The sequence below is a fragment of the Palaemon carinicauda genome, chromosome 41 (genome assembly GCF_036898095.1).
Source record: "Palaemon carinicauda isolate YSFRI2023 chromosome 41, ASM3689809v2, whole genome shotgun sequence".
Lineage (NCBI taxonomy): Eukaryota > Metazoa > Arthropoda > Malacostraca > Decapoda > Palaemonidae > Palaemon > Palaemon carinicauda.
The window spans coordinates 405,852-430,851 of NC_090765.1; the positions used below are offsets into that span (position 1 = coordinate 405,852).

Genomic DNA, 25,000 nt, shown 5'->3' on the forward strand with positions numbered 1-25,000 from the left:
GTCATCTCTGGTATTGAACGCCGGATTGATATGAAAGTGAGTATTTTTATTTTTCAGCAAATATTTTTCTCATTCTCTTTCTTAAGATTCGTGAATTATACATATACTGTACTGTATATGTATGTTTATATAAAGTATACATGACCTTCAACCCCAATCTGCTTATGGTCTTTTTATGACAGTCTATGCTTGCAAATTTTCTTAGCTCATCAATCCATCATCTTCTCTTCCTTTACAATCTATAGGGACCCATTCCAATATTCTTAATACCCATCTATTCTATGTCCTTATTATATGCCCTACCCATGTTGATTTCGCTTTCTTACATCTTCTACTGTAGTTTGGTCCTGTATTCATGTTGCTTTTTTTTCTGTCTCATAGTATTATTACCCTCATTATTCTTTTCATTCTTCTTTGAGTTATAACAAGCTTAAATTTTAAGGCTTTAGTAGGGATACAAGTTTCTGATGCAAAAGTAAATACTGGTAGGACCCTTTGATTAAATACTTTTCTTTTTAGAGAAAGTGGCATGTTACTTTCATAAACACACACACATACACATGTATATATATATATATATATATATATATATATATATATATATATATATATATATATATATATACCGTATATATATATACAGTATATATATATATATATATATATATATATATATATATATATACCGTATATATATATACCGTATATATATATATATATATATATATATATATATATATATATATATATATATATATATATATTTATGAGTATGTGTTAGTACATGTGTATATATGTATGTATAAATATGTATGTATGTATGTATATATATTATATACACACACACACACACACACACACACACATATATATATATATATATATATATATATATATATATATATATATATATATATATATATATGTGTGTGTGTGTGTGTGTGTGTGTGTGTGTGTGTGAGTGTGTGGTCATAATTAATTTTTAGTAGTTAATTGGTCTCAAGAATTGTAACAAAATAGAATACAACCCTTATATTTACAGAATAGTAGTATCTTGGGTTATGAGTTTTATTAATTTCGGGAGTGAGCTCACACTTTAAAGTATTTGTATCCTGAAATAATTTTTCCCACAAGAATATGAAAATTCACTCTAGGCATTCTTGACATCCATAATTATACATAAACACTAACTTTTAAAAGTTTGTAATGGTAATTATTTTACAAATTAATTCCCATTACATCTGAATTGAATAAAAATTAATAATTCCCAATTTACATTACAAATAATTGACAAAATAATCTGTACTTAACCTTTGAGGAGAATTTTACCTGGCATGATGGAGACAAGAGGAGGAGGAGGAGGAGGGATAGGTTACTGCTTGGATGGGAGATCTTACTCCATGAAAACATTATGTAAAATATTGGGATTTCTCTCTCTTAAATGATGTTTAAGCTTTCCATCAGTACGTGAACTGCCTCTTACAGGAAAAGCATGGTTATAAGTCTTATTTAGATCACCTTCCAGGGCCTCGAGCCTTCTTCATAAGGAGAATACTCTTCTACTGGATGAAGGAAATAACTAAGAACTGGTACCAAAGCATCTCCTGAAAGAAGATTGAGAATGAGAAGAGAAGGTTGAAGGTAAAGGAGGAGAATAAAACAAAGCAGGTTAAAGAACTGTACAGACTTGAGAGCTTGAGCATACATATCTGAATGGCTCTTGACTCGAAAGATTGCTCAATACTAATAGTCAAACCTCGTCATTCGACTATAATTCGTTCCAAAAAGATGGTCGAATACCGATTTGTTCAAATTCCGAATCATTATTTATCATTGCAAATAATGTAAAAGTGAATGATGCATTCCAAGCCCCAGTTGATTCGCTATTAGCATGACATATTAGCATAAAAAAGTGTTGCACTTCTGTAGTTTTTACCCAAAGAGTAAATACAGTACAATAACTCGTATAAAACTCTCAATAAAAAGGAACACATTAGAAGTAATTATAACAAATGAAAACTTACCGCTTTGGTTGCTATATGACAGCATAAGTGGATGGTAGTGTGGGGGAGGAAGGGATGAGTTATTGTTGACGGGGCATTCCCCTTCCATAAAAATGTCTGTTAATTGAGTTTCGTTTTTTTTTTTTTCCCTTTTCTGTTGCTGTGGTAGGTTTTTCTTTAATCTAAAACAAATTCAGTGTATTTTGCTTTTGCCTTTTTCGCAGAATCTTACGGTAATGAGACATAACATTGTCATTGAGAAGTTTTACAGTGCTATTGGTTATAACAGTATCAGGATGAGCGTTTTCAACAAAAGCGTGAACTCCCCCCTCTTTAGCATAGATTTCTAGTGCCTTTCCACAAGATTTCTTGCAGTAGTAGTACCTGTTGAGATACTACCTCTAAAGAGTTATTGGGTCCTTTGACTGGCCAGACAGCACTTCACTGGATCCATCTTTGTCTACGGCTCATTTTTCTTTGCCTACGCAAACACCGAATAGTCTGGCCTATTCTTTACAAATTCTCTTCTGTCCTCGTAGCACCTGACAACGCCGAGATTACCAAACAATTTTTCTTTGCTCAAGGGGTTAACTACTGTTATGTAATTATTTATTGGCTACTTTCCTCTTGGTAATGGTAGAAGAGACTCTTTAGCTATGGTAAGCAGATTTTCTAGGAGAAGGATACTCTAAAATCAAACTATTGTTTTCTAGCTTCTGTACCCTGGTCTTCCACTGTCTTGGGTTAGTTTTCTTGCTTAAGGGTACACTTGGGCACACTATTTTATCTTATTTTTCTTTCTCTTATTTTTTTAAGTTTTTATAGTTTATATATGAAATATTTATCTTAGTGTTGCTACTGTTCTTAAAATATTTTATTTAAATTTCTAATTACTTGCCTTATTTCTTTGTTTACTTTCCTCACTGGGCTATTTTCCCTGTTGGATCCCTGGGCTTATAGCATCCTGTTTGCCAACTAGGATTGTAGCTTAGCAAATAATAATAATAATCATAATAATCATAATCATAATAGCAGCAGCTAGGCTACAACCCTAGTTGGAAAAGCAGGGTATTATAAGCCCAAGGGCTCCAATAGAGAAAAATAGCCCAGTGAGGAAAGGAAATAAGGAAACAAATAAACTACAAGAGAAGCAATTAACAATTAGATTAAAGTATTTTAAGAACAGTAACAACATTAATATAACTTTTATATATAAATAAAAACACAAAACAAGAGGATGAGAAATTGATAGAATAGTTTGTCCGAGTGTTCCCCCAAGCAAAAGAACTCTACCTCAAGATAGTGGAAGACCATGGTATAGAGGCTATTATACTACCCAAGACTAGAGAATGTTAGTTCGATTTTGGACTGTCCTTCTCCTAGAACAGCTGTTTACCATAGCTTATGAGTCTCTTCTACCCTTGCCTAGAGGAAATTAGCCACTGAACAATTACAATGTAGTAGTTAACCCCTTAAGCATAGAAGAATTGTTTGGTAATCTCAGTTGTTCGCTGTATGAGGACAAGGAAGAATGGGGAAAGAACAAGCCAGACTATTCGGTGTATTTATACACAAAATGAAAAAATGAGCCGTAACCAGAGACAAGGGTCCTAATTAGTACTGCCTGGCCAGTCAAAGACCCAATAACTCCCTAGTGGTAGTATCCCAATGGGTGGCTAGTGCCCTGGCCACCTACTACTGGGTTAAAAGAGATCAGACCTGTTCCCTTCTTCAACATCTTTAAAATAGTTGGACAAATATTCAGTTGAGGAGGCTCATTAAGCTGAAAATACTGCAGAATACGCTACGTCTTGAGTATTAGTCATAACGTGTTCTCCAGGTACACATAACATTTTTATTAGATATCTGATGGAAAAGAGAATCTATCTATCTCTCTCCCAGACCTTCAATAGCAGGCCTTGGGGCTTGCATTGAAATCAGAGAAGTTGGTATTCAAGTATGAATGTGATTTAGAATTAGAACCTGAGACTTTAATAGATTTCTTCATCATCTAATGTCCTGCTAATTTCTTTCAATAGAATTTTTTTATATGCCCTCCATTTGGGTCATGACTTGTTTTGTCTACTGCGTCGGCAGCCTGTTAGCGATTTTAATTGTAATTTGCTTTAATTTACTTTGAAAGAGGGAATTTGTCTACTGGTTTACCTGTCAATTTGTTTGAAGACAATATTGTGCATGAACAAACAAATTTTAAATGATTTTGAAAAAATATTTCAAAATATACTCTGACCTCTTGTTAGATTTTATCGTGGTTTTTTGCCCTCCTCTGTATCAAGAATTTGTTCAATGTCACTATCACTCATATATTATTAAGGAGAACGTCACATTCCTGCTGCTCTTGAAAGAAAGCATGAAGGACCTTACAAGTTTTACGACTGGATTATGCCCTCGCTTTCATGAATAGAAAGCATGCTATAGAGTATTCATAAAACTACCGGTAATTGGTTTGTACTGGTTGAGGTTTATAGTAAAGCTCAGAATATGCTACATGTCTTGAGTCTTAGGCATACTGTATTCTCCAGGTACATTAGAATTATCTTGTTAAGTTTCAGATGGATTGAGTATCATAAGGAAAGGAGAGTTCATTTCTTTCTCTCCTAGACCTTCAGTAGGAGGCATTAGGACTTGCTGTGAAGCCATAGAGGTTGCCATTCAAGTACAAATGCCATCATGAATTAAATCATGAGACTAATAGATTTCCTCATTATATAAGCTCCAGCCACTTGACAACAGAATTAAAAACAACAAGAGGGCTGCTGATGCTAGAAGGTTCCATTATCAAAAACATGTAAAAAAGGGATGGGTCTACTAAAGCCATTAAAACTGTGGGCTGGGTCTACATCTGAATTGGTAGCAATGATAAGCTGTTCAACATTGCCTCGATGCCAATATGTAACAGGCCAGGATTGGTGGCATTTAGGCCTTAAAGACTTTTTTAGATGCTATAGGTATAAGACAGTAAGTACAGAAATTCATATTAGAGAATATATTGAGTTTCTGCCAACAGGCCAGCATTGAGAGGTGAAAGTTGAAGGCTATGCATCCGTGACTTTCATCCAAGATTCTACTTTGGACTCTGGAAATGTAAGGGCAAGTAAGCCAGTCTCAGTCACTGTAGTAGGCTCCATAGTGATTGCTATTATTGGTCCTTTAATTGATGCCTTAATATTCATTAAACTAGAAGCCATAGCCACATGGCATATGTCTTTATTCAACAATAAAGAATGGGGAGAGTCAAGAGCCAAAATTTTCTATTAAAATAGCCCCTCTGTTCCTCCTACCAACATGAGCAAAACCAACAAAATAAGGCATCAGAAGAAATTTTACTCAAAACACGGCCATTTGAATGACCAGGAACCTCTACAGTGATACTATGATCTGGTTCAATAACCATTTCAATATACCCATGCTCAGATGGATTCATAAGCTTCAACATATCAGCCTGCATCTGCAAAAGAAAAAAAAGGATGCCTTCTTGGATCTCATACCATTGATTTCTGATTTAACTTCTGACATATTCATTGTGATCAGAAGAAATCCCTTCAATGTCACTCAGAGATCCTCTACCTACCATACCTCTGATACAAGAGATACAGAGTGAGGCCTCTAATGAGAAAATGCACAAAAAATTTGACTACTATTATCTCTATTATCCTTCTCTGTCCTTAGAATTTGTGTTTCTTTCATTTAACTTCATATTTAAATAAAGCTTCAAAGAGAAGAGTATGGTCAGCGCATCTATCCACTAAATTGTAGTTTACATCTACAGACATGACAACATATGTGGATGAACACTCACTAGTAATAGTCTATTAGAGTAATGATGAGATCATATAAACTTTGGAGACATACTGTACCTGTGATATCCTGAAACGGGGCTAAAATAAAAGAAACAAACCAGACCCCATAATGATGGGTCTAGAAAACACAAAAACATTTTAAAGATAATGAAAAGTACGTGTTTACCGTACTGTATGTGTTCGGTTAATGTTGTTGTCTTGCGACCATCACCGGACGCTGCTGGGCATCCAGTATGGCTAATGGAGAGAAGTTCTGTAGTTGTTATTGTTTTTAAGGTTGAGAAGCTCTTGTTTTTTAAGGTAATAGTGAATTCAAGGTAGTAATCATTGAAATTAAAATAAATCCATAAGCATCCATTGCACCTTGTAATTTTTATGGCAGTGAGACCAGTAAGTGATTCATATGATATAACTTTTGACTATTGCTTTCTTCTCATAGGTAATTGAACCCTACAAAAAGGTGCTGAGTCATGGAGGTTACTTAACTGGAAGCAACGAAGCCATTATTGTTTTTTCTGCTTGTTTTCTACCAGACAGGTCACGGAAAGACTATGACTATGTCATGGACAACCTTTTTATGTAAGTATAACAATATTGATGGTTACATCTTCTGATTGATCTCTTTTTCTGCCTAGATTTTATTTAAGTAAATTTTATGGTGAAACAGATTATGTAGAAAATGACAATTGGATTTTTAAGAATGATAGATTAGAATTGATTCTGTTACATAACAGTATTATTATTATTATTATTATTATTATTATTATTATTATTATTATTATTATTATTATTATCATTATTATTATTATTAATTGGTAAGCTACAACCCTAGTTGGAAAAGCAGAATGCTATAAGCCCAGAGGCCCCAACAGGGAAAATAGCCCAGTTAGGAAAGGAAACAAGGAAAAATTAAATATTTTAAGGACAGTAACTACAGTACATTAAAATAAACAATCCCTATATAAACTATAAATATTTTAACAAAACAAGAGGAAGAAAAATTAGACAGAACAGTGTGCCCGAGTGTACCCTCAAGCTAGAGAACTCTAATCCAAGACAGTGGAAGACCATTGTACAGAGGCTATGGCACTACCCAAGACTAGAGAATAATGGTTTTATTTTGGAGTATCCTTCTCCTAGAAGAGCTGCTTACCATAGCTAAAGAGTCTCTTTTACCCTTACCAAGAGGAAAGTAGCTACTGAATAATTACTGTGCAGTAGTTAACCCCTTGGGTGAAGAAGAATTGTTTGGTAATCTCAGTGTTGTCAGGTGTATGAGGACAGAGGAGAATCTTTAAAGAATAGGCCAGATTATTTGGTGTATGTGTAGGCAAAGGGAAAGAACCGTAACCAGAGAGAAGGATCCAATGTAGTACTGTCCTGAAGGTTTACAAAATCATATGCTATTTATATTTGGTTTCTAAACTCTATATGCTACTTCGCCAGACAGTGATTACCTAACATACATACACTACACACACACACGCACGCACACACACACACATATATATATATATATATATATATATATATATATATATATATATATATATATATATATATATATATATTTATATATACTGTGTATATATATATATATATATATATATATATATATATATATATATATATATATATATATATATATATATATATATATATATATATATATATATATATATATATATATATATAAGGGATTTTGACAAAGGAAAAATCTATTTCTGGGCGAGAGACCCGTGCCACCCAGTGAAATGCTCCTTTAACATCATTTCTAAGGTAAAAACTGCTATGAATTTACCAGAGAAAAATTTGTATAGGAATGCTAGGTTGAACCCAGCTCGCTCACCTTAATAAGGTGTCGGTATACTACTTGGGCGCTGAATAAATCGCAACCAGAGGCCTCGCACCATTTAGATATCTCCTGTCAACATCCCCGAACAGCGAGGTGCCGTTCAACATCCTACTACTACTAGCAATCCCACGCCAGTGACGTCACTCCTTATAGCACCCCAGATTGGGGCCCAAGCAGGGAGGGACGGGTGGGTTCACTGGGCGGCACGGGTCTCTCACCCAGAAATAGATTTTTCCTTCGTCAAAATCCCTTTTCTGGGCTCCGACCCGTGCCGCCCAGTGAAATCGTACCAGAGAATGGGGACCCAATATGGCTAACTACTTGAAGAGGGAATAACACAAAATAACAGAGCTGATGAGTTTAATATAAAAAAAGAGGGATGTGGAAACCCATAAAAATAGATCAACATGTATATGACAGTGATAAATAGACATGGTAAACAATAAAAAATGAAACCCGTAGGTAGAATTTAACAGATATGAATAGAGGGAATCCAGCTTGGTAATCAAAAATGCAAAATAGAATCAGCTCGGGGATTAAGAACAAGTGTAATGAAAACAATTTGTGAAATTGAACAATGGAATAATAAAATAATACACCATAAGGGTGTACTGTATAGTAACAAAACAGGTAGGAACAACAGGTAAGCCAGGCAGGAGGGAAAGAGGACAGAGCAAGACGTTGTGATTAGGACTCAGTACCTTCAGGAGGAACTATATTTCCTGCAGCTACTGTGGCAAATCTAAGAGCCTCTAAAGGTTTTAGGTAGTGGCGCTTGAAAACTTTAGGGGACTTCCAACCCGTATATTTTGAGAGCTCATAAATTTCATATGGTGGAAAAAATTAATTGAGGTAGCCACAGCTCTAATATCACGGACATGTGGGAATGATGCAGGATTAGCTTGTTTGATAAAAAAAAAGTTTGTTGTCTAATTCCCTTAAGGGTAATAGTTCCTCCATGTTCTCTAATAATTAAGGGCCCTGTGGTTGTAGTGGAAGTCCTACCTAAGTAGGCTTTCAGGGTGGGAACTGGACACAGCGATAGATCCCGAGGAAGTGGAACAATCTTCCAGGGAGACCACCTGTTTTGGGGGTCTTCATTTTTAGCCTGGAAAATTTTGTTAGGAGAGAGAAGAACCTCACCCGAAGAGAGAAACTCTATATGACCAGGGTCTCTAGATAAGGCTGACAATTCTGAGATTCTGGAGCCCGAGGCGAGGCTCAAAAGAAAAAGTGACTTTCTTAACAATGCCATATAGTTACAGGATTCATTTGGGGTGTCAGAGGCTAGCTTAAGAACATCGTTCAAAAACCAGGAAACTGCGCTAGGGCGAGTTGAAGGTTTTAGTCTGGCACAAGCTCTCGGAATGGATGAGAAATATGAATCCGGTAGATCAATGTCAAAACCAATATGGAAGATCTTTTTTAAGGCTGACTTGATTGTAGAAATGGTATTGGCTGCCAGGCCAGATTCGAAGATAGTCCTGAAGAATGTCACAGTTAGGTTCATCGTCATTTTCTCAACTTAGGAATCTTTCAAGAACTTAGCTAATTTCTTGACAGCCGAGTCATATTGACGGAGAGTAGATTCCCCTTTTGTCAGATTCCAGGAAGATAGTATTCAAAGGATCGAAGTTTGCACCCCGTTGGGCTGCGAACTTCATGAAGACCATAAAGTTAGGGCATTCAGAACCCTGGAGGAAGCGAACACATTGCGAGTTTGTACTGTCTTTGTTAACACCGGACTGGGAATCTGCCTTGGGCGGAGACCTGGTTCTAGCAACAAGGGGAACCAATTGCTCTTGGGCCAGTTGGGGGCTACGAGAGTCACTTGACCTTTGAAGGATCTGAGTTAGTGCAGAACATTCAGCAGGAGGTTCACCGGAAGAAACGGATAAATCGTCTTCCAGGTATTCCAATCTAGAATCATAGAGTCCGTGGCATAATCCTGAGGGTCCAGGTTGGGGGCTACGTAACAATCTATTTTGCGATTGGATTCCGTCGCAAACAGATCCACCTGGAGACCCGGGACTTGAGATATCATCCACTGGAAAGATCGATTGTCTAGTGAACATTCCAACTCTAGCGGGGTCGTCCGGGAAAGTAAGTCCTCTACCACATTCCGGACTCCTGCTAGATGGACTGCTGACAGGTGCCACTTGTGCATTGCCGCCATGGAGAAAAACTTCAACACGATGTGGTTTATTCGGGGTGATCTGGAGTCTTCTCTGTTGAGGCAGTGTACTGTGACTGCACTGTCGAGAGCCAGTCTGATATGGAGATTCCTGGCTGGATTAAGACTTTTTAAAGTGAGGAAGACTGCCATGGCCTCTAGGACGTTGACGTGCATTTGTTGTAAGACCGGTAACCATAATCCATGGACTTTCTTGTGTTGTAAAGGAACCGACTTGGAAAGATTCTTGGTCTTCGTCCAAGTCTGCAGACTTTTTCTCAGGGTTGGGGAAAGGTGAGCACGTCTGTCTTGGCGTATTGCGGTTGCTCTGGAGCGCCACACTCTGTTTATGTCCTTGAGTTTGGACCTCAGGACGACGTCTGTCACGGAGGCAAACTGTAAGGAACCTTTTATCCACTCTCGGCTCCTTCGGAAGGTCAACTTTCCCTTGAGAAATTGTTTTGTATTCCTCGCTATCACCTTCCTTTCGGCTTGGGGAGGCACAGCGTATGGGAGAACAGGTCCCCTTGTAGTCCCAGCCATTGAAACTTGGTCTGTGGGACCCGGCGGGATTTCTCGAGGTTGACTTGGAATCCCAGTTGCCGAAGGAAGGTGAGGACTTTGTTTGTTGCTACGTGGGAAATCTGGGCATTGTCTGACCAGATTAGCTAATCGTCTAGATAGGCTACTACCTGTATCCCCTGAGTCCGAAGCTCTTGAATTACTGTCTCTGCTAGTTTGGTGAAGATTCTGGGTGGTATGGTGATCCCCAATAGCATCACTTTGAATGCATAGGCTTGTTTGCCTAGCTTGAAGCCCAGAAAAAGACGAAAATGCCTTGCTATTGGAACGTGATAGTAGGCATTTGGAAGATCAATGGTGGTGGTGACGGCCCCACGGTGAAGTATGGTCCACACCTGCGAGACGGTAAGCATATGGGATTTGTCGCAATGAGTGAAGGGACTTAAACGAGACAGGCCCCGGATTACTCTTCGTTTATCTGAGTCTTCCTTTGGCACGCTGAACAAGCGTCCGTGAAATCTTGAGCGACGTAAACTTTGGGTTGTATTCATTAGTAGCAGATATTTTGTGAAGGAACGTAGTTCTTCCGTGGACTGAGACTGGTTGAACTACTTGCAGAGGTTGCCTGAATTGGGAAGATTGGAAGGGCCTCAATCTCGTCCTACCTCGAATTGGGGTACTAGGAGGCTCATATCTCCTCTTTGAAACCAGGGCCCACCTAACCTTGAGGTTTTGGTGGGTTCTAGCTGCCTCGCTAAGGACCGAGTTAACTAAGTCCCCTGGGAAAAGATCCGGGCCCCAGACTGGAGCTTTGATGAGCCTATTAGGTTCATCCCTAATCGTGGCTTCGGATAGTACGTGTTGTCGACAATGGGTCCTGTCATTTGCAAAATTATAGGCGTCAGCCATAAAGTTTTGCAAAAGCGACTTAGTGAGGGCCTTAAGGAGGTCCTCCTCAGTGTAAGTGGCGACAGTCAATTCAGAAAGGGCAACTGAATTAAGGGATCTGCTGAATCTACACCTCGACTCATATTCCAATTTAATGAGAGACTCCGGGAGTTTGGAAAGCCGTTCGCTGAACTGCGTCGAGGCACAGTCCGGGCTCAACTTACCTACCGAGAAGGTAGCTGGGGCGTTTCGGCAACATTCACCGTCTCTCGGAAAGAGAAGGGAGGGTAAGCCGGTCTCTCTGAGGTGAGGTAAAGGCTTTTCTTCCTTGATAGCCTGAAAGACCGTCTCTATGATCTTGGTCGCATATGGGGTAGGGGTCTGGTCGTCGGCCACAAACATAGTATATGAACTTTTGTAGGCCGTAATCATTGTGTTCAAGCAATCCCACTCATTGTTGAACACGCGGACCAAGACAGGCTGTGCCTGTTCTTTAGGAAAATTAACAGTTTCCTTTGGGACCTTATCCAATCGAATCAGAGCCTCTTCCTTGAGGCGAGCGTAGCCCGGGAAGGGGAATTCAAGACCCGGCGGGTAGAAATCATAATCCGCAAGAGGCCGGATACCGAAATCTCCGATTGACAACATACCCTCCGAGAAGGGGGCATGCAATGCCAACCTCCAAGGGTTATTCTTGTTGAAAGGAGGAAGCTTGGAGTCGTCGGGGACGGGGTATTGCTGTTGTGGCGGTGGCAGCCCCTAGCGCATGAGTCCCTGAACTAGGCTCTCCATAGAAGCTATTCTCTCTTGTGATTGTCGCGTATGAGACGATAGTATCGACTCAAAACGAGCAAACATCTTCTCGGAAAAATCCACCAGGTCAGATGATTCCGCCGGGGGGGAAACAGGTGCCGGAATGGAGACTACTCCGTGAGAGATTGAAGGCACAGCAATTGGGTCTTGAGAGACTCTGGGGAGGAAGATTTGGCCTTCGAGGCTGATGATTTCGAAGACCTGTGGTCTTTGGAAGACTTGTGGGTCGTATATAAATTCTTACGATGAGCCTTCACCTTGGGGATAACAGGCCGGTCCAGTCCCGGTTGTCCCCGGAAAACCTTGAAAAGAAGAGTGTTCTGAAGTAGAAGAGAAAGCCGGGCTAGGGATAGGAATCTTAGCCCGGGAACCACCTGACTCACCTACGTCCCTACCTGTGTTGGGATCGTCAAGAGCCGTGGGTTCCACATCGAGGTTAAGGGTAGAGACGTCCTCAGTTAGGGTGCCGCCAGTCTCTTCTTGGTCCGGGGCCGGAAGAAGGGATTCGAACCTCTCGATGAAAGGATCCGCCAATTCTTTGGGGACTGCAGGTGAAGTTTTACCATGGGGGTAGAGACAGGAACACCAATTCTCAGAGAGGCCTTCACGTTGCGGGCAAACCCGTCAATCCAGATCTTGAGGGTAGTCCGAGCTGTATCTTTCTCAAGTTGGGAGCACTGAAAGAGAACAAACTATTAGTGAGGGATATTTGTGCCAAAGAAAAGTGAAGAAGTCCAAGGACTTCGTAGACACGAAGTGAAAGGCATGCGGGAAGTCCAGAGGACTAGTGGCCTTAAAATTAATATTAGAAATTAATTGTAACTCCCTACAAGTCTGTATCAATGAAAATGCACTCACCGAGTCAGATGTTAGAGTGGAGGTCATTGTGTAGCAGACTACACAATTGTCTGGATGCCATACAGCTAAGTCATCCACTCGGACAGAACAGTGGGCGTGTGAATGACACATGTCATGGCCGCAGGGTTGATAGATGACAGCGGCACATGCCGTCATTGCACAGCATACAGTCTGTAAAATAAAAGATACATGAGTATCTCAAAGGAAAGCAAATTAGGGGCCTGGAGGCCCCGGTGCTTAAAATATATATATATATATATATATATATATATATATATATATATATATATATATATATATATATATATATATATATATATATATATCTATCATGATAAAAATGTTTTATACATATTCATCAGGAATCCTAAATGAAAGCAAATAGGGGCTCGGGGGCCCCGGATTCTTAAATCATAGCAATATCATGCTAAAAGATTTACATATCAATATCATGATAAAAATGTTTTATATATATATAAACTAGGTATATATTCATCAGGAATCCTGATGATAAAAATGTATATATATATACATCAGTAGTCCTGAATGAAAGCAAATAGGGGCTCGGGGGCCCCGGGTGCTTGAATGATATCAAGATCATGATAAAAGATTTATATATCAATATCATGATAAAAATGTTTTCTATATATACATTAGGAATCCTGAAGGAAAGCAAATAGGGGCCGGGGGCCCCGGGTGCTTAAGTGATATCAATATCATGATAGAAGATTTATATATAAATATCATGATAACAATGTTTTATATACGTACAGTCTGTAAGACAAAAGATACATGAGTATCTTAAATGAAAGCAAATTAGGGGCCCGGAGCTTATATATCTACATACATAAATGTCAATATCATGATATAAATCTTCCATATATAGCCATAAAGTATATTGAATGTAAGCAAATCGGGACCCGGGGGGTCCGGATAGCTTAAATATCAATATCAAAATAACTATTTTGATTGTAAAAGGAATTGAAAACAAGTCAGACCGTAACCGTGATCATATCAAAAGAGGGAAGGGAAGGTCGAGCACAAGGATCGTATATATAATATATATATGTGACTAATATAAAGTTAATCCAAGTAAGAATGAGTAACGTTGGCTCCGGAGGCGCAACTAAACAACTCGACCGGATGGTAATTTATAAAAGCTACTTCTGGGGATCCCATAATGAAATCTTAATACAGTATATATATATATATATATATATATATATATATATATATATATATATATATATATATATATATATATATATATATATATATATATATATATATATATAAGGTCCGTGAGGTGCATGACACTAGAGGGGGAAAGGGATCTTTAACGGGTCCGTGACGTGCGGGACCGGCGAAGTAGCACGGACAAAACTAAATAAAAAATATAACATAACAAGGTACCACGGACCGAGCCAAAAACTTCTCGGCAATCGTTGGCCAAACGAGCGACGGAAAGAAAACGACTACGACCGGGTAGAGTAGTGGAAAGAGTAAGTAATATACGTTAATGTATAATAATAGTATGCCTCACAGATCAACGGGAACCGCCCGTGCAAAGCGGATGGCCCCGGGAGGGGTACATAGCGCTATAAAGTGACTCAAACTCGATCGGGAGAGAGAGAGGGAGGGAACCCCGGGGTGGGGTATCGGCGGGAAGAGGCTAGGAGTGGGGCGATCGCAGGTATACCAACCTGCCAGACCCACGATTGATATGATCACGCGGTAGGACTAATAACACTATAATAAACAAAACGCATGGTAAAATAAGATAGGAAGGCATGCTGGATGATAATAATAAAATTAGCTAAACATCAATCGTAAAACAAACGAGGAAGCGAACATGAGACAGGAGAAAGCAAGCCTGACGGCGCTGGGAGTAGGCAGGGCTACCAACATAACATAGGGTCAGTGAAGTGCTAACAAAATGAAAACCAATATGTAATATCTGACTCATGAAAGCCCCTCGAGCTAATTCAAGCAAACGAATGACATTAAAATGATAAGCAAGTCCTTGGCGTGCGAACGTAAATAATCCAAGTAAATATGTGAAATAGAACGACGAAGGCGATCAGGCATGCCAACCTACCGAAAATACGCACACGTATATGTAATAACTGTTATAATAAAAAACAGGACAATATAAAATTAATACGGTGTGTGAACCGTGGATATCCATAAGGTTCATAACGAGAAACAATCAGTATGGAGGACTTATTGAAAATCGTTAAGAACGAACGAGAGAGAGAGAGAGAGAGAGGAGGGAGCCGAGGGTCCTGAAAGACCCACGTGGGGTCGTGAAAAATAAAACTGTTATAATATAAGCAAAAAAGGGCAAGGCCCCCTCCAAAATCTCAAAACTCATAGATCTGGTACTTAACTTAGATGGAGTGACATTGGAGTCCGACATCTTGAGGTACAGTAAATCCAGAAAAAACCAGCGAAACTCACACACTAAGGCAAAATAGGGATTAAATAGTGGTGCTATGAAAAAGGAGTGTCGTCACTGGCGTGGGATTGCTAGTAGTAGTAGGATGTTGAACGGCACCTCACTGTTCGGGGATGTTGACAGGAGATATCTAAATGGTGCGAGGCCTCTGGTTGTGATTTATTCAGCGCCCCAGTAGTATACCGACACCTTATTAAGGTGAGCGAGCTGGGTTCAACCTAGCATTCCTATACAAATTTTTCTCTGGTAAATTCATAGCAGTTTTTACCTTAGAAATGATGTTAAAGGAGCATTTCACTGGGCGGCACAGGTCGGAGCCCAGAAATATATATATATATATATATATATATATATATATATATATATATATATATATATATATATATATATATATATATATATATATATATATATATATATATATATATATATATATATATATATATAATATATATATATATATTATACAAAGTATATATGTATAATATATATATATATATATATATATATATATATATATATATATATATATATATATATATATATGTACATATATATATATATATATATATATATATATATATATATATATATATATATATATATATATATATATATGTACATATATATATATATATATATATATATATATATATATATATATATATATATATATATATATATATATATATATATATATGTATATATATATATATATATATATATATATATATATATATATATATATATGTACATATATATATATATATATATATATATATATATATATATATATATATATATATGTACATATATATATATATATATATATATATATATATATATATATATATATATATATATATATATGTATATATATATATGTATATATATATATATATATATATATATATATATATATATATATATATATATATATATATATATATATATATATATATATATATATATATATATATATATATATATATATATATATATATATATATATATATATATATATATATATATATATATATGTATATATTGGGCTTGGCCATGTCATCCTGATGGAAGGTTCCTTTAGGTAGCTTTCTAAGGGATATTTGCTACAGTGATACTCCCAGAGAATTAACCAAAGGTTTCCAGAATTCTAACTCCTGGCACGATAAATCCATAATATAAATTTAAGGATATCGCATAATATCAGGGAACGTATTTTTAGATACGACACATGGCAATCTACACCCCGAATAGATTCGACTCTTTGAAGGGGAAGAGTGGCGAACGAAAGGGGAGCCGTTATCTAGGTACCCGGTGGACCCCTTATTCCCACCACTACTGGCCGCCATTCCTTTCTCTGTAGCATTTAAGCTAAGTGTGCTCCCAACCTTTTCCCGGTGTTCGTTACGGATTACAGGAATATTGATAATGCAGTCTCCAGCATCTTCATCCTCTGGAAAGTTGAGTATTTATTCTTTCCTGTGTATATAGTTTTAGGCTCCCTTCTCACAGTTAAATTCGTATAATTTACATGCGTTTGGTTGAGCGTAGCCACAACCGGAGGCGACCATTTTATAGCCGCTATCGCACATTATTATTGCATTTTATTTAGCCAGTAGAGCGACATTCCTGGTATGTAGCTATAAATTTAGCTAGTTAGGCAAATATATATTTTTGTAAAGATTTTGCATACGATATTATTTTATTCCTCTTCCAAAGTGTGATTTTACTTTTCATAAACGCTGGAGGCCCTGGCGGTAAAAACCATGGCCGCGGTCCCCAACGGAGTTAGGGTAGCCTAACTTGTATATGTAACCTCGCCCTATCATTCCTTATTAGTTCCGATGGGGACATACATCCCCTAGAATTTATGGATAAGGTTCGATATATATTCTTTTTTAGAGAAAAGGGGCTTAACCCTTCCTCCCTCCCTGAGCTGCCACCATTACAGGTGGCAACCTCTATCTTTCGTCATCACCGTTGAGTAGAATTCCGGCTTGACCTAGATAGTAATAACACCGTCTTTCTTCTTTGCCGCCGAGTACTCCGGCTTTGAGGTTAGATGGTAATTCAGGGTGCCCTGTCTTGCAGCTGACAATGTCGCTGACAGGGGATTCTTTGTTCTTCTGCCGCCCACGACGTCATCAGCACAGAAAGCCATGCTTCCTCAGTCCACAGTCCACAGTCGAAGGTAGGCGGCATATCTGCCGCCACTCTCTTCCCTGTGAACTATAAGACACCCCCCCGGTCCTTTAGCGTCCGCCTAGTTGTCACAACATTCTTTCACCATTACTCAGACAGTCATCCCGGCTTGCCGGGTTGACTGTGTTGCCGGCCGGGTCCCTACCAGCGCCGGTTAGGTAGCCGCCTTGGTCACCTTCCCCCTTATGTCCCTCCTTCACCGGTAGTGAATGCCTGAGGGAAAAGACTGAGCCGGCCCTGACGGCTGCCGGTGGGAAACCCAACATACTGTGAGAGTTCTTCAATCCTCTCTTGGTCTGCCATCCACAAACCTTGGAACCGGCAGTACAGCCGGCGGCAGACTTTTGTGGATGGATGGAAGCTAGGATCAGAAGGATTCCTCCCCTTCCATTAGAACTCTCATTCGGGCAAGGAGACAGTTGGCGACAGGATAGTCTTCCTACACTTCCAGTTATTGTGCTAAACCATGATAATAGGAAACCCTCCTCTCTCTCTATCAGTTAGTGCCGCCAGGTACTAACCTAACCCTGTTGGTGTACCGGTAAAACTACAGTATACAACAATACAGTAGTACAAGTATTTCTAACATACTCTGTGTATCCTTTTACAGTCTATTGTTGGGACTGCATACCATGTTGAGGTTGAGTAATCCCTCAACACCCAGATGAATTCATTGATCATCGGGACCCATATAAAACACCGATCAATATTAATATACTACAGGTGGGAAAACTTAGTATGAATATTTGCGAACCCCGTCTCCAAGTACTAAAGTCGTTCCACCCTGTATTCTCCCTTATAGGGAATCTAAATATTACTATTGACGGAGGTCTCAGCGATTGCCTGGGAGAGGAAATACAGATATGTCTTTCCTATTTCCTTTCTAGCTTACTATCCTAAGCTATTAATTACAATAGTAAGTATTACTATGGAATGTATTGTTTTATATCAATGATATAAACAACTGAATACTCATCAAATCCTTTTCCTTTACAAGAGGAGCCAATGGTGACATGTGCAGTCGTGTTCTGTAACCACAAGAGTAAGGACTTTTGTGGGCATACGATGTGCAGGTCTCATGCCCCCTGCTGCATCGTATCTAGATCCCTGAGGTACTGGGGCCCGAAGGGTTGCTCCAACTGCTCAACCTTGCTGTCCAACGGCTTTGGAGAAACCATCCCTCTCTCCATAGAGGCTAGGAATACAGCAAGGGAAACCCTTCGTATGTGGGTAAGAGGGTTCCAAAAGAACTCTCCGGGACCTTATCTATCCAATGAATCTCTCAGGTGCCTTCTGTTCCCTAAGGCTCACCCTAATGCAGCTTCATCCAACTGAAGATCAACGCGGACATCCACAAAGCACTCGAAGGCATGGACATCCACCAAGAACGGATATCAGAAGTGTCTACCGACACTAAACAGGACCTACTGCAAGAAGGCCCTGAAGAAAACGTGGTTCAACCACCAACAGAGGAAGAAGGATCCGTTTCGATAGTGACTGAGGACCCCCAGTTCACCATGACGGCATATCAACCTATGCCGTCGACCTCTTCAGCCCCAACTCCCTAACTGACTACACAGGTCGACAGGAGCGAGGCGCTCCTATCCTCGATCCAGTAGATGTTGGAAGTATTCCGGAAGGAACAGGAGGAGATGAAACAGGATATCCCACCGACGAAGAGAGAGGTACAAGAAGGGAATAGCCCCGGAACTTCCAGGGGCTATACTAAACCCCTGAAAGTATCAGACCTCCCTCATTGCTCCGAATAATACCTGGAGGTATACAGAGCACATACCCATAATGAATGGGAAGCTATTCATCTCCGAGAAGTTGGGGGCCAAGCCACTTGAAGATCTTGAATTCTGGCCCAGCTTTTCAGCCTACCCAGGTTGTTACCTGAGACTGCGAGATGAATCTGCATCCCTTGAGGAGACGGTACCAAAGGAAGTCATTGTCTTCGAACATGACAAGGCACAGGCCATCCTTACCAAGACCCCGAAAGGAGCCGGATACACCAACTCCAAAGTCTCAGCACTGAGCAAGAGTCATCCATCCTTTATTGCTCCTTCCTCCAGAGCTTTCCCCTTTTTGGAGAAAGCCCTCGACTGTGTCATTAAAGCAGTCAAAGAGGGCAAACCCTGCCCAATCCTAGAGGAATGTAAGCCACTATCTCTAGATATGCCTACCTGCGAGGAGAAGTGGAAAGAAGTACATCTAACCTTCTCTGCTCGAAGTTGGATCCGGAGATAGCTGGGCAACAGTTCAACGAGAACCTTCCAAAGTTGCCAGATCATCTCTTGAGAAGGGAACAGGAGACGAAAGAAAGACTTGCTGCCTCCTCTCTCATCAGAACTGTTTAAGGCTCACATGGGTACCCTGGTGAAAGACTTGTATGCTTTTGTCAGGTCAAGGAGGACCTGTAGAGAGCACGTGTTTGCTGCAGCAACGGTGAAACACGAGCCCAGAAAGCTGATTTCATCATGCATCTGGGCCAAGGACCTTTTCCCACAGGAAGTGGTCCAAGAAGTCATTGCCAAAGCAGCCACGGAGAATAGGAACCTTCTCCAAAAGTGGGGCATGTCTTCAAAGAAGTCTTCCTCAGATGGAGGTTCCCAGCCTAAGACCAAGATGGCAAGAAGACCACGTAGACCTGCACAACTTCCGGCTGTGACCATGGCCACGATGCCTCAAATGGTAGCCAAGCCTCAAACCACCTTCCAGATGGTCCCTCAATAGCTGGTAGCCCAGTCACCTGTATTTAAACCAGGCTTTCAGAGGCCCTTGACCCCCTTTCGGCCCTACAAAGGTAGAGGCCCAAGAAGAGGTTCCTCCGGAAATCCCCTAAGGGGCAGAGGAGGATGTGGTTATGGTAACAAGTCTTCAGAAACCCCTAAGCAATGAGGGGCTCCAGGTGGGGGGCAGACTCTTGTACTTTCGGGATCGCTGGACCTTCGATCCCTGGGCCTACAGCCTAATCACGAATGGACTCACGTGGAGATGGAACAAAAATCCACCCCCTTTTCCAGAATTCTTCCAACACTCCACCCCCTTGTTGGAAGAATATACCTCAGAACTCTTGAACAAGAAGGTAATAAGGAAAGTGAAGTCCATCAAATTCCAGGGAAGGCTGTTTTGTGTTCCCAAGAAAGACTTAGACAAACTCAGAGTCAGTCTAGACTTGTCTCCACTCAACAAGTTCATCGAGAACAAGAAGTTCCGAATGCTTACCTTGCAACACATAAGGATCCTTCTACTCAAACGGGCGTACACAGTCTCAATAGACCTGGCAGATGCTTACTAGCACCTACCAGTCAGTCGCCCCCTCTCCTCCTACCTAGGATTCAAGCTACAGAAGACAAAATTTGTCTTCAGAGCGATGCCCTTTGGGCTAAACATAGCCCCAAGGATATTCACGAAGCTATCAGAGACAATCGTCCAGCAGCTGCGCTCCGAGGGACTTCAAGTAGTAGCATATCTAGACAATTAGCTGGTGTGGGCAGCATCCAAGACTACTTGTCTGCAAGCGGCCGGAAAGGTGATCCAGTTCCTGGAGCACCTAGGCTTCAAGATCAATCGCAAGAAGTTTCGCCTTTCTCCAGCTCAGAAGTTCCAATTGGTTAGGAATCCAATGGAACTTACAGTCACACCACCTCTCCATTCCATTCAAGAAGATCAGAGAGATAGCGAGAGCTGTCAAGAGACTAATCCGATACAAGAAGATTTCAAGATGCCAACATGAAAGAGTATTGGGCTCTCTCCAGTTTGCAGCAGTGACAAACCTGGTGCTAAAAGTATCGGGCAGAGCGGCTGGCGCCTAAAGACACAGAGAAGAGAACAGCCCTGCAAGCAGAAGTGGAAGCCATGTTGAGCAAGGGAGCCCTACAGCCCGTTTACGAGCCGTCTCCGGGTTTCTACAGCAGGCTCTTCCTTGTGGAGAAAGCGACGGGAGGTTGGAGGCCAGTCATCGACCTCTTGTCGTTGAACAAGTTCATCACGAAGACCCCCTTCAAGATGGACACGCCGAAGTCGGTGCTAGGGGCCTTGAGAGAAGGGGATTTCATGATGTCCCTGGATCTCAACGATGCTTATTTTCAGATCCCTGTACAGTACACCCCTCCAGCAGGAAGTTCCTCAGAGTAAGGTGGGGTTCTCAGACCCTTCAGTTCAAGACCCTCTGCTTTGGCCTGTCGACGGCTCCACAAGTGTTCACGAGGGTGTACGCCCGGGTCTCAGTCTGGGCACACAAATAGGGCATAAGGCTGATCAGGTACCTCGACAACTGGTTGCTGCTTTCAGCCTCGGAGACAGTCTTAAAGAAGCAAGGCAAACTTCTGCTGCAGTTCTGCAAGGAACTCGGGATTACGATCAACCTCGAGAAATCCTAGTTAGTCCCCACCACCAGGATGACGTACATGGGGATGGTCCTAGACTCTTAGCTGACGAGAGCCTTCCCTTCCCAGGAGAGGTTGGACAACCTAGACCAAGTGATGCACCCGTTTCTAGCTGGCACTCCAGTGCGTGCCAAGGATTGGTAGAGACTAGTGGGTCACCTGGTCTCGTTGGAGAAATTGGTCCCACAAGGCAGGCTCAAGCTAAGACCAATCCAGTGGAACCTGAAGGATCTCTGGTCAGCGTAGGAGTCCCCGCAGAAGATAGTCAAGGTGTCCCCGTCCTCCAAGGACACACTCCTCTGGTGGTCCGACAGGAGACACACGCTGAAAGGAATCCCGTTCGCCTCCGCTCCTCCGGAGATGGTGCTCTTTACGGACGCATCGAAGGAGGGGTGGGGAGCTCATCTCCTCGAAGAATCAGCAGAGGGGAAATGGTCAGTGGAGGAAAAGACCCGGCACATCAATCTTCTAGAGCTCATGGCGGTACAAAAGGCCCTAGCCACATTCGCCCGTCTCCTCCGGGGAAACTCGGTGGCACTCATGTGCGACAACGCCACGGTGGTGGCGTACATAAAAAAGCAGGGAGGCCTAAGGTCAAGGGAACTGTGCGACCTCACGGCTCGGATCCTGGAATGGACCGAAAGGAACCACATCCTGCTAAAAGCCAGGTTTATTCCGGGAAAGAGAAAGGTCCTGGCAGACGGCCTCAGCAGGACAGGTCAGGTGGTAGGGTCAGAATGGTCTCTTCACCCGCACGTGGCACAGGAAGTCCTCCAACGTTGGGGCTCCCCGGTGATAGACCTGTTCGCCACAAGACTCAACGCACAGCTTCCCGTATTCTGCTCCCCGGTACCAGACCCGACAGCAGCGTTCGAAGACGCCTTCCAGCACTCGTGGGACGGCCTCGACGTTTACGCCTTTCCCCCTTTCGGGATCATCAGGCAGGCACTCAACAGGCTAAAACAATCGAGTTCCACAAAGATGACTTTGGTAGCGCCCAGGTGGCCGGAGAGAAAGTGGTTCGCGGATCTTCAGGACCTGACCACACTTCCGCTGTGGCCCCTTCTGGCAAGAGAAGACCTACTAAATCGGCCTCACTTCTGAAGGTTACACGAAAACCCCCTGGGCCTGAGGCTACACGCGTGGAGGTTATCAAGCGTCTACTAAGGAAGGAAGGTTTCTCGGATAAGACTACTGCCAGGATGTCGATCTATCTCCGGAAGTCCTCGTGCGTCGTGTACCAGGCAAAATGGGCCACGTTTGTTAAATGGTGTGCCACTCAGAATCTGCGGCCCTTAGATGCATCGGTCCACAGTATTGCAGACTTCTTAGTTCACCTGAGAGACGAACGGGGAGTCTCCATCCCAGCCATCAAAGGAGTCTGTGCGGCACTGGGCCAGGTTTTCCAACTCGAGGGCATCAACCTAGGGGCTTCTCGCCTCATCTCCATGCTTATCAGAAGTTTTGAACAGTCTTGTGACCCCTGCTCCTCAAGGATTCCCCAGTGGGATGTAGCCAAGGTCCTCAGAGCTCTCTCAAGACCCCCTTCGAGCCACTTAAAGACATCCTAGACAAGGACCTCGCCCTCAAGGCTGTATTCTAGCTAGCCCTTGCCTCAGCCAAACGGTTGAGCGAACTCCACGGCTTGTCCTTCGAGGTCTCACACTCGAAAGGGTGGAAAGATATGACGTTTAGATTCTTAAAGAATTTGTGGCGAAGACCCAGAACCCAGCAATTGCGGACCCTAGGTTCGAGGAATTCTCTATTCCAGCAATTCCGCGCTCGGACAACCCGGAAGACCTGCTTTTTTGCCCCGTGAGGACTATCAGGAAATACCTCAGTAGGACAGCCAAACTCAGACCAGCTATCAATGTTCATATCTTCAGGCCCAGTCAAGAAGGCAAGAGTCTAAAAATACTATTTCTTTCTGGCTCCGGTAGGTTATCAAAAGGGCTTACGAGAGTGATGGCTCCACGGTCCCTGGGACCCCGAGACCCCATGATATTAGGGGCCTTGGCACTTCGTTGGCCTTTGTCACTAACATGGCAGTGGGCCAAATCTTATGAGAGGGCACTTGGACCAGACAATCCACCTTTACAGCCCATTACCTGAATGATTGTGCAAGAAAGTCCCTGGATGCCATCTCCATTGGGCCAATACAGTAATTTCGGCTATGCAGCAAGTTAGTAGTTTGGGCGCCGGGTAGCCCGTTTGAAGTAATCGCAAGCGACACAAGTTCCTCCTTACTCCCCCCCTTCCTTGCTACCCTCTCCATTATCCCATCCTTTTTTCCTATCCTTCCATGTGAGAGATGGACGTTGAGGGACACCATGTCTGGATTATAATTAAAGGTGAGTTGTACATAAGGTAGACTTTTGCGTGCTTTCCCCTGCTCTCCTACCTCTCCACTGGGCAGTCTAGACCTAGCCTCCTATCTAGGTCTTGTACCCCAGGATGTTACGACATATTCCGGACTGTAAGCCACTACCTCCTCCTAAGGTATAAGTCTCCTAAGAAAGTAGTTTGAGGTAAGTACTCCGTGTTGGAATAAATCACAAATTTTAAGTAATTTGTATTTTTCCTAACAGTACTTACCTTGAACTACTTTCGGGTTATTGCCCACCCACCCTGCCCCGAGTATCTTACAGGAGTTCGAGGGGAACCTAAAAATACGCTCACTGACGATCCTAACAGCGCAGCCTCACGCGCTGACCCTGGGTCGCCCCAGGGCGAGTATCCTTCCGCCCTGGAGCGCCCCGACAAGGTAATGGAGAGAGGAGGAACTACGCAAAACTCTTGGTCGGTTAATGAGGAGATCCCAGATTCTCCTATGAAAGTAGTTTGAGGTAAGTACTGTTAGGAAAAATACAAATTACTTAAAATTTGTAATATTATTAATATATACAGTATATATTTATTAATATATGCAGTATATATATATATTTATATACATAGTATATATATATATATATATATATACATATATATATATATATATATATGTATGTATGTA

At 41.4% G+C, this 25,000-nt stretch overlaps 2 protein-coding genes across 7 annotated transcripts in view; one reads left to right on the plus strand and one right to left on the minus strand.

The window, feature by feature from the left end:
• Positions 1-25,000, minus strand: part of LOC137632573 (protein prune homolog 2-like) — a 507,662-nt gene that overhangs the window by 220,121 nt on the left and 262,541 nt on the right. The window lies entirely within an intron of this gene.
• Positions 1-25,000, plus strand: part of LOC137632694 (protein prune homolog 2-like) — a 91,936-nt gene that overhangs the window by 28,530 nt on the left and 38,406 nt on the right. Inside the window, exons 5-6 of the mRNA XM_068364798.1 lie at positions 1-36; positions 6,264-6,403. The exon at positions 1-36 is cut by the window's left edge and continues 86 nt beyond it. Coding sequence (XP_068220899.1) covers positions 1-36; positions 6,264-6,403 — 176 coding nt within the window. The remainder of the gene's footprint in view (positions 37-6,263; positions 6,404-25,000) is intronic.